This window comes from Drosophila kikkawai, chromosome 2L (genome assembly GCF_030179895.1).
Source record: "Drosophila kikkawai strain 14028-0561.14 chromosome 2L, DkikHiC1v2, whole genome shotgun sequence".
Classification (NCBI taxonomy): Eukaryota; Metazoa; Arthropoda; class Insecta; order Diptera; family Drosophilidae; genus Drosophila; species Drosophila kikkawai.
The window spans coordinates 4,031,509-4,045,338 of NC_091728.1; the positions used below are offsets into that span (position 1 = coordinate 4,031,509).

Consider the following 13,830-nt stretch of genomic DNA (forward strand, 5'->3'; position numbering starts at 1 on the left):
ATATATAATTGTTAACAATCATGCTTAAACAACAAAATTTTAGAGGGTATTTAAGCATCTTGATCGTTTTTAAAATTGTTTCCGTTGGTTTCACTTCACTTAAAAATTGCATTTCCCACCCGGAAGTGCAAGTCCCACCCCAAATGGTTGCTAATAACAACAATGGGATCCTTTCCACTTTGTTTGTTCAATGGAAGTCAGTTGGCTGTTCTGTCTAAGCGTCAGTCGAAGTACACATTCGAGCCGAAGTAATAATTTTACCAAATTTTTGGGCTTAAAATCCTAAATAAAATGTCAGAAAACGTCGCAGCTGTGCCTGCTCGCCGTGAAATAACCGGCTTGAATCGCATGACCGAAAAGGGGCTGAAGGAGCTGTGTAAGAAGGATAAGCTATATCAGACTCCGCGCCTAAACGATGTACTCTACCTGCACTATCAGGGTGAGTAAACACCGCCGACAATTAAATTGAAGAGCTCTTGATTAATGAGTTCACACTTTACAGGCTTCCAGAGTATTGAGTGCCTGGAGGAGTACACTGGGCTCAAGTGCCTGTGGCTAGAGTGTAATGCCATCTCCGAGATCCAGGGCTTGGAACAACTGACCAAGCTGAAGTGCCTCTTTCTCCAGAACAATCTGATCGCGAAAATAGATAATCTGGGCTCGTGCCGCGAGCTGGACACCTTGAATCTGAGCTCGAATCATATTCGCAAAATTCAGAACATCGGCAGCGACATTTTGCCAGTGTTAAACACTCTGAACATAGCATCAAACTACCTGAAAGACAGTGAGAGTCTGGCGGACCTCGTCCAGTGCAAGACATTATCTGTGCTGGACTTGTCGAACAATCGCATTGACGATATTCTGATTGTGAAAATTTTCGAGCAGATGCCCAATCTGAGGGTTCTGGTCCTGCAGGGAAACCCGGTGGTCTCCCGACTGCCACAATATCGCAAGACATTGATTCTGGCCTGCGTAAGTCTAATGCATAGGTTATTTATTGAGATTCCAATATAATTTTGATATATCTTTAGAAAGAACTTACTTATTTGGACAGTCGTCCTGTTTTTCCTCGAGATCGCGCCTGTGCCGAAGCCTGGTAAGCATTTGTTAATGATGAAAATCGTATGAAAATCCACGAATCGAGACAGCCTAGGTTTATAGAGCTTAGAAATGTACTATTATATCATTCGACCTTACATCAATAACATTAGAATTACAATGACAGCTCTAAAATACTTGAAAGCCATCTGTCTACATTTTTCAAACATTTTCCGATTTCTGGTCCAAATACTCATAAACATAATGAACATTTCCAGGAAGCGAGAGGGCTATGAGGGCGAGCGAAAGGAGAACAACCGCTGGAACCGTGCTGAACGTCGCAAAACACGTGAAAGCGTAAACTGTAGGTCAACTTCATATATCATAACCATATCAGAATGTTATTTGAAACCTCCCTTCCATGCAGGCACCATTCGCATGCGCAACAAGCATCGTCCTCCTGACCAGCAGGATCCACTTCTCAGGTCCAGCGACTCTGAGGAAGACGAAAAAGCTGCTGCCATTTCTGCTGAGAAGAGCCGCAAGAAAGCCGAAATGCAGAACGGTAATATCGATGATTTGTGGGACGAGGTCTCCGGTGAGCAGGCAGAGCAGTCCGAGCACAGTGCCACCAGCTCGAGTTCGGCCGAGGACAACGAGAGCACTGGCTCCCAGGCCGATGAAATGGCTGAGAAATTGAGTAATCGCAAAAGCACACCTCTTGAGGGTCGTCCTAAAGTCCTGTACGAAGCCGAGTCAGGCGACGTGGAGAGCATCGAGAAGCTGGTCCAGCAGGCAAAGGAGTGTAATGCAGAAGCTAAAGATAAGGAACCTAACGACGTAGAACAGACAGACAAGCCCAAGGCAAAGCGTATCCTGATTGAGGAGGGAAGGCTTGACGAAGTAAATGATACAAATACTGAAAAGGAACCTTCCAATTTGGCTAAAGATTTCGTAGAGCCTAATGGTAAAGATTCTAACCAGCAAAAGACCTTTAACAACAATGAAGACTCCGTTCCCCCATTGGACAGTGGATCCGAACTGGATGATTCCGAAGATCTTGAACATACGCGCAAAGCTCTCAAAATAGTAGCTGATAATAATGAGCTGGGCGAGGATCCAACGGCACAGGAGATTAAAAACAAGCTGGCTAGTGAGCTTTATGACAGTTTCGGAGATGCCCTCGATGACGACCTTAGTGACGAGCCTTTGGAGCAGCTCCTCAATGAAGGCACTACCAAATACCAGTTAGAAGACAGGATTTGCTGTGAGGAGAGCACGACTCCTAGGGACTTCTATAAGGAAGACGGTGAACCATGCCTTCCGCTCAAGAGCAAGGAGCAATTGATGTTTGAGGAAGAGAGTGCCTTTAACACTGAAAAGTGTGCTCACGACTTGGAAGAAATAAGTTGCCACGTGGATGAGGATCTGGAAGAACTTAGGCAGTCTGTGAACATTTCCGGATCAAAGAATGATCTAAGTGACCAAACAGACACCGAGACCGACGAGGAGTCCCTGAAGCCCTACTTGGAAGCAAAGTCGCCCATTCTCATGGAGCAATTTAGTGAAAGGCGAAGGCAACTAAAGGAGAGGGAAGAGGCAAAAGTTAGAGGAGAAGTCCAGGCGGAGACTACTGAACCAAACCAGGCTGATGACGATGAAAGTAGAGATCAATTCATGGCCAAGATTTTGGACGAGGCTACCGATAATGTTCCCAAGCGCGTGTTTGGTGCTGGATGCGATGTCCCAAGTCAGGACTGGTCCTTAGAAGAACGCATGCTTCAGTTGACTTTGGAGGAGTCGAAGGATGAATCTGCTGCAGCAGTGAATGCGCTCCGACAACCAATAACAAGCATGACCAGTGCCGAGCAGGCCGAGGAAATCTGCCAACAGATGGACAAGCAAATGGCTGCAGAAGAAAAGGAGCTTCGGAAGTTGCTGCAGGACTTGGAGGACGAGACTGATGCTATGTACAACATTGATACTACGATTGAATACGAAGAGGAAATAACCATTCAGGAGCATATCACCGTACAGGAGGAAATCACCATACAAAGAGTTGACGTTGCGGGTATCTGTTCCTCGCTGCTAAACGACTTAATTGATGAGCTGACATCCAACGAGAGTCTGGAGGAAAAAAAACCAAAGAGGTTTGAGTTCGGGCCCATAGAGTCTGACGATGAGTACAGCTACTCAGCGGAGCCGCAGCTAGAAAAGTTGGTACCGCCCGAGCTAGAGGATCCCGCTGGCGGTAAAAGCCTTCGAGAATGCCTGGACGTGTTCCAGGACTTCGTTACCTCGATTGAGAATCCGAAAGAACCATTTAGGCTGGGTCGTGATCCTAGCGCGTGCGCTCATAAAATTCGTGCCGCTCAAGAGCTTTTAAAGTCCAAGAACTTGGCGGAGTTTAACTCGGACACTGCCGAGAGCCTGGACGCCAAGATAGCCAAGGAGGCCGAGAAACGCAAGCGAATGGTGGCAGCCTCCGCTGCCCGCTGCTTCGCCCAGCGCGATAAATATGAAGACACACTGGAGGTGGTGGACAACAAGCTGATGGTGGTCAAGAAGGATTCCGGTGAGCTGGAAGACCTTCCGCCCCCACCAGCCCTGATTAGTGACTCTGAGTCTGAAGACTACGACACGGCCGAGGAGGAAGAGTATACACCTGGAAAGCAAGGTCTGCGACGACCTTGGACCACTCCATACAAGCCAAAGCCCAGGAAGTCGGAGGAGCATCTGGTGACGGATGCCTTGCAGCGAGCCCAGTTGGAGACGCTCAATAAGATGGAAGCGGAGGGCCCAGAAGGTGAACAGGTGGAAGATGAATTCTATTCGCTAGAAGCCATGACAACGTTCGGTAACCTGGACACAGAGTTCTTCCAGAAGTTGGACCTCCAAAGTGTTCCAAACGAGGAAGCGGAAAGTGCCATCGCCTGCATGCGGAGCTACAACGAGCTGAAGGCATGTATGAAGTCCGGATCGCAACAGCTACAGCTGACCAGTGAGGAAACCAAGATGCTTGAGACGATGTTGACCAAGAAGGAAGCCGAAGCGAAGCCCAAAGATCCCAAAGTGAATGAGGAGGATGAGCTCCTAAACAAAATGATGATTCGCATGAAGGAGATCGAGGAGAGGGAGCGTCAGCTTCAGGCGGTACCGGTAGCCGCGCCCAAAGAGCAAAGTCCCATTAAGCTCTCAGTTGGTGGATTCAAGCTTTTTGAACAACAGAGCAGCATAGCCATGGCAGAAACAGACGACTCGGAAGACGAAACGGAGAAAAAAGAAGAGGAATCTATCGCAAATGAGCCGGTCACAATTCCCCAGGACAAAGTTATAAGTGACCCAGAAAAGCAGCAGAAATCAGGCTCTCCTCCTAGTGTCAAACACAACCGCAGTATCGACGACGATATTCAATCAGATGCCTCCACGGACTACGAATCTGGCGAAGAGGTAGCTGTGGTGGAGCCACCGAATCTTCCCGAGTCAGTGCTAAAAACGTTCTTCCCTGAAGGTTTTGAGGCGGACTTGAGAATGGCTAACGAGCTAGAAGAAGCCACCCGTCGAAACCTTTGCAGTCTGCCTCTGAAAAAGGAACCGGGCAAAGGGCCCAAGAATATAGACATAAAGTGTAGTTTAGATTCAACGGAAAGTCAAACTGCTGAATTAACTGAACTCCCTTCATCCTCAACCAATAACATGACCAATTTAAAGGAAAGCAAGACTGACTTAGTGGAAACTAAGCCCGGCACTGATTCAGCCATATCCGAACTGGCCGTCAATGCCAAGGCCAAGTGGGCAAAAATAGCCAACAGACTGAACGAGTTCCTCGATCCCGATACCATTGCAAAGCTAAATAGCCAAGAGTTTGGTGAAAGCGATGATGAAGATGACGATCTTGAAATGGAGTTTGCAAGCCCCCTGGATGTTATCAGCGAGGAAACTCGGGTTCAGCAACACCCTGGAATAGTTGAAAATATAATTGTTCCCGACAAACACATCTTGGATGATAACATTGGCGATGGAATCTCGTCCCAGTTCAACCCTAAGATGGAGAACGAAGCCGATCAAAGGAATGAATGTGATCCGGGACAAGAAGCAAAGTCACCTAGTGATGATCAACAAACAGCGCAAACTTCTTCAGCAACAAAACCCCTTTTGATTGATTACTTTGAAGCTCCTGAGCCAACGGAATCCGAGTCTGGAGCCTCGATTATCCACTCAGATGTCCTCAAGACCGAACAAATCGAATGCAACCTGGAGATCCTGAGCGAAGACGGAGACGTGGTGGTCAAAGAAGTCAGTGTTAGTGCTCAGGTGTCCTTTGAGTCGGATCATGTTTGAGATGCGTTTGTCCATAGTTGGAACTTTTAAAAATTTCTATTGTTTTTTTTCACTTTCTGTAAGTAAATAAACCGATGAGCATTCCAAAAAACACAATTTATTTATTGCTTTAAGCGCCCCACAATGATAAGGGAGTGTAGAAAGTTCAGACTGGAATCCAGTTCTAACCGGCCGCACAGCGTTCTCATCTCAGGAAATAATAATAAAATCTAGAAAACACTTGAGATGCGATTAGACGGACTTCGGTTATACCGTTTGCCCCGACGACCGCCTATCAAAATTGGCACATTTCGAACCACTTGAAACCGGATCGCGGCTTTCTGGTGCATCACGCAAACCGGATCGCCAGATCGCCGGATCGCCCCGTTGTTTGCTCGCTCGTTCTTGGCGGAGGGCAATCGTCCGGGTTATCAGCCGGCTACCACTGATTGTGCTGATCGCTTCTATGCCGTTTCCAGTATTACCAAGCGAAAAATATATTTTTACTTTTTATTGACAGGCCCCGAAATTTCACCACCGAGCAGCTGTTGGACGCGTGCTCAGAAGTTGTTTAAACTCAGTATTTGTTTTATAAACAATAAATGAAGATCATCTCGATTGCATAAGAGGCATTATCAGGGACTTTGCTGTGGACCCCCCATGAGGAGATGGCAACAGCTACAGCTATAGTATGAGGTGGTCAGATGGGTTATTTTTAGAGGCAGGTGCTCTCTTCCTCTTTATTGCCATAACATTTCCACTGCACCGTTGAACTCGTGCGGATGTCGTCGATAAGCAAATGGTTTTTTCGGCTAATCAAGTTCATGCGATAAGATACTACGCTAAATTCGGTAAACCGACCAAAACTGGTTCTCCTCTACGCCTGGGGAGGTGTGATAAATATTGTTTATCTTATCAATTGGTTTAATTGTTTATATGGTAAAACATAATACGAAATTGGTCAAGGTTAAGCATTTAGGGCTTATTAAGAAATATAAATATGATTTCAGAAATCGATAAAAGCTGTATCAGTTGCTTTAAACTTTCCTTTTCTGTGGGGCTTATCACAGATCTACAAAGAACTAAACTGCATTAGCACAATTAGATACGTTACTTTAGCAGCCAATATCTGGAAAATATATGAAAAGTAAGAATTATAGAAATAATTTATAATTAAATTTACTCACCGACATTAGTAGCGAGTTATCAATGTTCATGAAGCCTTCGGCATTGATGACCAAAACATTGTGTTCAACTTGCAAGGTAAACTCCATTAGTAGGTCATTATATGCCGGTTCCCTCTGGGGAGCCGGATGGCAGGTCAATCCCCTGACATAGCTACCGAGAAGCATGTTCTGAAACCAAAGAATCAAGAATATATAACATATATTAATAATATATGTATCTTCACTCACCTGCATCCTGCAGAACTCTCCGCAACGACAAAAGGCAACAATAATAGCGAATGTCGGAATAAAAACCGAAATTGTAGCAAATAGATACGTGTAGTCGTAGACCTCAGCGAGAACTTGCTGGGTCCAGTAAATGTTGATTGTGCTGTCCAGGAATAGAACCACGTAGATGCTGAGGATGCTCCAGCCGAAGAGGCCGTTGAAGTGAGTGAACAGCTGGTAGAGCTCCATGTGGCTCTGCTTTAGCTCCAAGAGGAACTCCAGGGAGCAGAGCTGCTTGCAGTTACCGTCCAGGACGCAGTTGGCATCCATCTTGTGGCAGGTGAGCACGTCCTGCAGCCGTTTGCCCAGAAGCTTCACATGATGGCCCAGCAGGTCCACGTAGAGCAGCAACAGGACACACTGCATCCGAATGACTAGTATGGGCAAGAGCGAGGACCAGAAGAACACCAGGCCCACTTTTAAGGAGACATATACCAAGGGTAGTACTCCCACCAAGCAGATTGCACCGAGGCCCAGAATCTTTGTGTAGCACTGCCCGCTAAGTCCGCCCAACTGCATCTTCAGCTCACCCTGCAGCCGCAGGCCCAGGCACTTGAGCTCCATGCAAAACTGGAAATAGTCGTCGTATTGGACCATCATCTGCAGCAGGATAACGGTCATTGCCACGATCTTAGCCAAAAACACAATCACGTTGACCATCAGCGAGAGTAACTGTTCGTCCGTAGACCACATTGCAATAGAAGCCATGAAAGTGACCACATTGATTAGTATCAGGAAAACGGAGTAAATCCTCTGCAGAAACTGATACCGGACACATTTCTCGCTCCAAGGCACGAGGCCTAACAGGGCAAAGTACTTGAGGTACGGCTGCAGGGAGTACAGCATGCTAAGGACCTCGAAGTCAACAAACAACTACTTCGTGGCTCAAGTTTTACCTATGTATTTCTAGCTGCTCATTAAAGTCGACAATTAGCTAATTGATCATTTATCAATTTGTATCTAAATTAGCTTGGCTAAAGTGGAATTAGCAGAAGAGGGTCAAGAACATATTAACAGATACCTTTTAAGGTTGGCCATACGGTCGCATAAACTTCAAGTATGAGGACGTACAAGTCCTTTAACCAGAAAAGAAGATTAGATAAAATCCAATCCATGGAGCAGAAGTATCTAGGGATATACCGGTTATTGAAATAAGCTTCCATTTTATTTTAGTTTTAAATAAGCAATAGTAGGGTGACTTCGACACAGTCAATCTGATTAGTTTAAAGCACTCTACCTTTCACAGATGTGTGAAACAATATATGTAGGGCACACTATCTCGGTTAGTCCCCTCTCTCACCAGTCTGTGGGTCAACTGGGTGTCTGATTACATTCGTGGAGCGCCGGAAAACGAAAACACACGTGTCGTGTAAGGAGAACCCAAACTCAAACCAAAAACCCCACTCAAACCAACTGAGACAAAGCAAGTATTTCAGGTGAATCACACACCCAATCTCATCCAAATGTGTCTCAGCTTACATTCGGAATTCAAGTTCGAACATTTGGCGCAATTGGGGGCTCAAATATCAAAGGAAAACAAGTGGTCCGGCCCTCCCTGATCATGCTAAATCGACATGCACACGATTCTGCAGCTCCTATTCCTGGCACGGATTGATAAGAAATCTCGTTTCGTTGCGTTGATTTAATTATGAAATATGTGTGAAGTGAGCCCCAGCGGCAGTGCCCCACCAACGGCGCATGTCTATGCTGCTTTCAGCTTTTTCTATTTGTATTTTTGTTTATAATCACTTGATAACGATAATGAACTGATCGCCACCCAATGCCGGCAAGGTATAAATACGACCGGCTTGCTCAATCGATTTCAGTTGATAGTTTGCCGGCCCTCAAAGCGCTTGGCTATTGCATTAAAATATTAAAAATAAAGGGAAAACGGTGTGAATTGAATAAGCTTTCCCAGTGATTTGTTAAAAAAGCCAACAAAAAAGTGTGAAGTTCGAAAGTGCTGAAAACAGTGTCAACAACCATGGCTGTTAGTAAATAAATTAAGGCAAAATTGCATTTAGTTTTTTCACAATTGAAACCGGTTTAATATAATTCTCAGTGGGCTGAATGTGCGGGAGTTACATATAAAGCAAAATAATCCGATTTAATTGGAACATTATAGTGATTTTCTTTTTAATCTATTCAACTCATCTATCTATCAGATGTTGTTTTTATACCCTTGCAGGGTATTATAATTTCAGTCAGAGGCTAGTAACGCATTGAAGCAGTCATTTCCGACCCTATAAACCATATATATTCTTGATCAGCATCAACAGGCGATTCTTTCTAGCCATGTCCGGAAAGAAAAAATTTTTGGTTCATTTTTTCAAAAATTGATAAGGGGTTACATCATTAAAATTCTCAAAAATCGACCTAAAATTCGATTTTTTTAAATTTAAAATTTAATATGCATGTTTGTTAAGCTAGAAAAAACTAACGTAGAAATGCTTACAGAATTGATTTTGATGCTTTTTTGGCTTTGTTATGATATTTTAAAACTTTAATTTTCCCAAAAATTTTCATATAATATATGGGAAATATCCTTTTAAAAATATTTAATATTTCCGGTCTTCTTGAAAGGAAATTATGATTTTATTATTGTTTATCAATCAATTAATTTAATAAATTTCCAAACATTTTCAGCAAAATCTCCGCATTGCCATTATTGGCCAGAGCAACTTTGCTGCCGACGTTCTGGAGCTGCTCTTGGAGCGCTCAAACATCCAGGTCGTGGGCGTCTTCACTATCCCCAACAAGGGCAGTCGCGAGGACATCTTGGCCACCACTGCCGCGGCCCACAAGATTCCAGTGTTTAAGTTCGCCAGCTGGCGGCGCAAGGGCGTGGTGCTGCCCGAGGTGCTAGAGCAGTACAAGTCCGTGGGCGCCACCCTCAATGTGCTGCCCTACTGCTCGCAGTTCATCCCAATGGAGGTTATTGATGGGGCGCCGCTGGGCAGCATCTGTTACCACCCGTCCATCCTGCCGCGCCATCGCGGTGCCAGCGCCATTTCTTGGACTTTAATAGAGGGAGACGAGGTGGCCGGTTTCAGCATCTTCTGGGCCGACGATGGCTTGGATACTGGACCGTTGCTGCTTACCCGCCAGACCAACGTGGAACCCACAGACACGCTGGACACCATCTACAAGCGCTTCTTGTACCCCGAGGGCGTCAAGGCGATGGGTGTGGCCGTGGACCTGGTTGCCAGTGGGTCAGCACCGAAGATCACCCAAACGGAGGTCGGCGCCACCTACGATCCGGCCATGTTCAAGGCCGAGAACCAGGTAATCAACCTGCAGCAGTCGGCGGAGCGCATCTGGAACTTCGTGCGTGGTCTGGACTCCGTTCCCGGGGCCATAGCTTCCGTGGTCAGTGCCGATGGCAGCGAGGAGCAGATACGTCTGTTCGGAGCCCACCTGTACTCAGCAGGACCCGTGACCAATGGTCAACCGCTGCGCCTGAAGGGCTTGGCAAAGCCGGCCTGGATCCACAGCGCCGGCCTCTTGATTGAGGGCACTGATGGTGCCTTCGTTAACGTACGGCGCATCAAGCGCGGGTCCAAGATGATCAATGCCAGCGAATGGTTCCGGCAGGCGGCCCAGCAGCCCATCACCGACTTCAGCGAGGACGAGCTGGCCAAGAGGGGCCTCCTGGACGGCATCTGGCAGGCCATACTCAAGGACACCATTGAGGCATCCACGGACTTCTTTGCGGCGGGCGCAGGATCTATGGACGTGGTGCGTCTGGTGGAGGAGGTAAAGGAGGCATTCGATGTGCCGCTGGAGAACGAGCACGTGTTCATGGCGCCTGTGTTCGAGGAATTCTTTGGTCAACTGGTGCAGATCCTGCGCCAGGGCAGCGGCGGCTCCGGCGGTAAGCAGCTGGACTACGAGGGATTCACTCTGAATGCCAACAAGCGAAAGATCCGAGTTCCCACTCAGCTTTTCATCAACGGCGAGTTCGTGGACGCCGAGGGCCAGCGAAGTCTGGACATTGTGAATCCCACCGACGAGTCGGTGCTCTGCCAGGTGGCCTGCGCCTCAGCCAACGATGTGGACAGGGCTGTGCAGGCGGCCGACGCCGCCTTCCACGGATCGTGGAAACAGATCTCGGCCAGGCAGCGGGGACAACTGATGCTGAATCTGGCTGACTTGATGGAGCGCCACAAGGAGGAGCTCGCCACCATCGAGTCGGTCGACTCGGGCGCAGTCTACACACTGGCCCTGAAGACCCACATCGGCATGTCCATTGACGCTTGGCGATACTTCGCCGGCTGGTGCGACAAGATACAGGGCAACACGATTCCAGTCAACCCGGCGAGACCCAACAACGTGCTGACCTTCACCCGCAAGGAGCCCATCGGCGTCTGTGGTCTGGTCACCCCCTGGAACTATCCCCTGATGATGCTCTCCTGGAAGATGGCCGCATGCATTGCCGCCGGAAACACTTGCCTGATCAAGCCAGCCCAGACCTGTCCCCTGACTGCGCTCAAGTTTGCCGAGCTCACCGTCCTAGCCGGATTTCCTCCAGGTGTGATCAATGTTCTGCCCGGCAAAGGATCAGAGGCGGGCCAGGCAGTGGCTGATCATCAGCTGGTTCGCAAGCTGGGCTTCACCGGCTCCACGCCTGTTGGCAAGCACATCATGAAGTCCTGCGCCGACTCCAATCTCAAGAAGTGCTCCTTGGAGCTGGGCGGCAAGAGTCCGTTGATAATCTTCGCCGACTGCGATCTGGACAAGGCGGTGAAGCACGTAAGTATTTGGGAGAATTAGATTTACATGACAAGGTTTATTCAATTTTTAAATTCGTGCAGGGCATGTCTTCGGTGTTCTTCAACAAGGGCGAGAACTGCATCGCTGCCGGCCGGCTGTTTGTGGAGGATCGCATTCACGATGAGTTCGTGCGACGTGTGCTCAAGGATCTGCGCACCATGACCATTGGTGATCCACTCAACCGGTCGACAGCCCACGGGCCGCAGAATCACAAGGCGCACTTCGACAAGCTGCTGGAGTTCTGTCAGCGCGGCGTGGCAGAGGGTGCCAAGCTGGTTTACGGCGGAGGAAGAGTGCCCGGGCTCAAGGGTTACTTCTTCACGCCCACAGTGTTCACGGACGTGGCCGACGATATGTTCATTGCGCAGGAGGAGTCCTTCGGCCCCATCATGATCATCTCGAAATTCAGCGGCAGCGATGTGGACTCTGTAATGCAGCGGGCGAACCGCACCGAGTTCGGCCTGGCCAGCGGCGTCTTTACCAAGGATATCAGCAAGGCGCTTAGCTTTGCGGATCGCATCGAAGCTGGAACGGTCTTCATCAACGTTTACAACAAAACGGATGTGGCCGCTCCCTTCGGTGGCTTTAAGCAGAGTGGCTACGGCAAGGACCTCGGTCAGGAGGCGCTCAACGAGTACCTCAAGACCAAGTGCGTGACCATCGAATACTGAAGCCGAGGATAAGCGGAGAAGGGCCAAGCCCGGGAATGAAAAGACTTAATGTTTTGCATAGCTCATAGTTATAAGAACTCTTATCTATCTAACTAATAAAACACAAATCGTACCCTAGCAACGTTGCCCATTTTGAATGGAGGGGCATCGCGGTGGCGGCAGCCCTGTGATTGGCCTGGCAATCGATATTCGCTTGGCCAACAACGACATTGAGGATATCTTGACTTGTGACTTGGCAATTGCACGACCCAGGCACGCTTCACATGAAGCACTGGGTCCATTAGTTGCTCAAATACTGAGCCTTTAACCTTATCAATATTGGAAATTTGAGATACTTCTCCTATCAGGATTATATTTTACTTATGAGCTTTATTAGCAGTCATAAAATATGCCTAATTTTCAGTATGAATTCTGTAATCCCTCTGAAGAATTAAATTCCCGTAAAAATATCATTAGTGATGGAGTATATTTTATTGGATTTTGTATATCTCCTAAAAAGCCTGGACTTTATAGCCCTATAAAACCTGGATAAATGATTTCCTACTATTTTTTGTTGCCATCAAACTAATAATAAGGTCTGAAGAGACCCGGAGCTATCGTCTATAGCCCAACCTTTATGAAACCAGGCTGAACTTCTACTTGTCAAGCACTTAAACTTTGCCATTTGTGCGAAAATTCGCAAGCAGTCGGCAGGCAGCTGAACAACGTAATGCGCCCCCCAAACGACTTGCACCCCACCCCGAAGACAGCTTGAGTCCCACCCTAGCACCGCCCACACTGGGCCAATCCCCACGGACAATTATAGTGCCGCCTGGCTTTGCCATCGCTCCTCGGACTCTGCGAAAAGTTTGGCCACCAAAGTGGGTCAACCTGATCTCCTCTCTCGGCGGGCTCTGCTTGATTTCGTTTGGTGGCAACCATTTGTGGGCTTTAGTTTAAAGGTTTAAGTGTTATGCCAGCCATATTTCAATTATGTTTATGGCCGGAAATAGGCCTTAAATATGTGAGTATATGCGTTTACGTATATAAATCCTAGCCAGCTTGGCAAGCTTTCTGCATTAGCCAGACATGGTTTTTGTTTGCGTCAATAGCACGGCGTATACGTAATATGCTTATCCGTTGTTTTAGTTTCAACTTGAACATGTTTCCCCCTTACTCGCCATAATCTGACGGCTCTCTTGTCTCTGTCTGCCCTTCATCCTTGCCAAATCCTTTTTCCAAATGTCAGTCTCGTGTGTGGGCCAAGCTTCCTGCAACATTTTGTAATTGATTTAGCTGAAGGAACATGTGCGTTCCTTGTCCTTCGCTTCCGCACTTCTCCCCCGCATCCTTGCGACCGTGCTGCCCTTGAGTGTCCGGTGTACACTTTCCACTTGTCTCCGGTGTTAATTTTGATTGATTTACGTTGATTGGGGTGTGACAACGACCGATCCAAGCCACTCCCCCGAAGTATGCTTGTGGAACTGAACTGAGAGGGGTTTTCGTAATTAAATTGTTAAGAAATTAAAGAAATTAAAAATTGCTACAAAATAATATATTATAATGTATGTATCTTATATACTCCACGAGTGCCA

At 47.3% G+C, this 13,830-nt stretch overlaps 3 protein-coding genes across 3 annotated transcripts; 2 read left to right on the forward strand and 1 right to left on the reverse strand.

The window, feature by feature from the left end:
• Positions 1-222: 222 nt before the first annotated feature.
• dtr (defective transmitter release) lies at positions 223-5,462 on the forward strand. The gene is made up of 5 exons (XM_041776006.2): positions 223-439; positions 503-972; positions 1,032-1,096; positions 1,317-1,402; positions 1,466-5,462. Exons 1-5 carry the CDS (start codon positions 292-294, stop codon positions 5,377-5,379), a joined length of 4,683 nt encoding a protein of 1,560 aa, XP_041631940.1. The 5' UTR covers positions 223-291; the 3' UTR covers positions 5,380-5,462.
• A 968-nt stretch (positions 5,463-6,430) lies between these two features.
• Positions 6,431-7,658, reverse strand: Gr39b (Gustatory receptor 39b). Its single transcript, XM_017168403.1, has 3 exons — positions 6,774-7,658; positions 6,546-6,713; positions 6,431-6,487 (listed from the first exon to the last, which is right to left on the reverse strand). Exons 1-3 carry the CDS (start codon positions 7,656-7,658, stop codon positions 6,431-6,433), a joined length of 1,110 nt encoding a protein of 369 aa, XP_017023892.1.
• A 973-nt stretch (positions 7,659-8,631) lies between these two features.
• On the forward strand, positions 8,632-12,373 carry LOC108075941 (cytosolic 10-formyltetrahydrofolate dehydrogenase). Its single transcript, XM_017168584.2, has 3 exons — positions 8,632-8,802; positions 9,459-11,564; positions 11,627-12,373. The coding sequence occupies exons 1-3, from the start codon at positions 8,797-8,799 to the stop codon at positions 12,254-12,256; spliced, it is 2,742 nt and encodes a 913-aa protein (XP_017024073.1). The 5' UTR covers positions 8,632-8,796; the 3' UTR covers positions 12,257-12,373.
• Positions 12,374-13,830: the final 1,457 nt, after the last annotated feature.

What these genes read in the sequence shown, in the direction of transcription:
- dtr (XM_041776006.2), top strand. Translation starts at nt 292, where the DNA reads ATGTCAGAAAACGTCGCAGCTGTGCCTGCTCGCCGTGAAATAACCGGC. An exon ending in ACTCTACCTGCACTATCAGG is followed by an intron (nt 440 to 502) that starts GTGAGTAAACAC and finishes CACACTTTACAG; the next exon opens with GCTTCCAGAGTATTGAGTGC. An exon ending in AACACGTGAAAGCGTAAACT is followed by an intron (nt 1,403 to 1,465) that starts GTAGGTCAACTT and finishes CCTTCCATGCAG; the next exon opens with GCACCATTCGCATGCGCAAC.
- Gr39b (XM_017168403.1), bottom strand. Translation starts at nt 7,658, where the DNA reads ATGCTGTACTCCCTGCAGCCGTACCTCAAGTACTTTGCCCTGTTAGGC. An exon ending in GAGAGTTCTGCAGGATGCAG is followed by an intron (nt 6,714 to 6,773) that starts GTGAGTGAAGAT and finishes CTTTGGTTTCAG; the next exon opens with AACATGCTTCTCGGTAGCTA. An exon ending in ATAACTCGCTACTAATGTCG is followed by an intron (nt 6,488 to 6,545) that starts GTGAGTAAATTT and finishes TATATTTTCCAG; the next exon opens with ATATTGGCTGCTAAAGTAAC.
- LOC108075941 (XM_017168584.2), top strand. An exon ending in TGGACAAGGCGGTGAAGCAC is followed by an intron (nt 11,565 to 11,626) that starts GTAAGTATTTGG and finishes AAATTCGTGCAG; the next exon opens with GGCATGTCTTCGGTGTTCTT.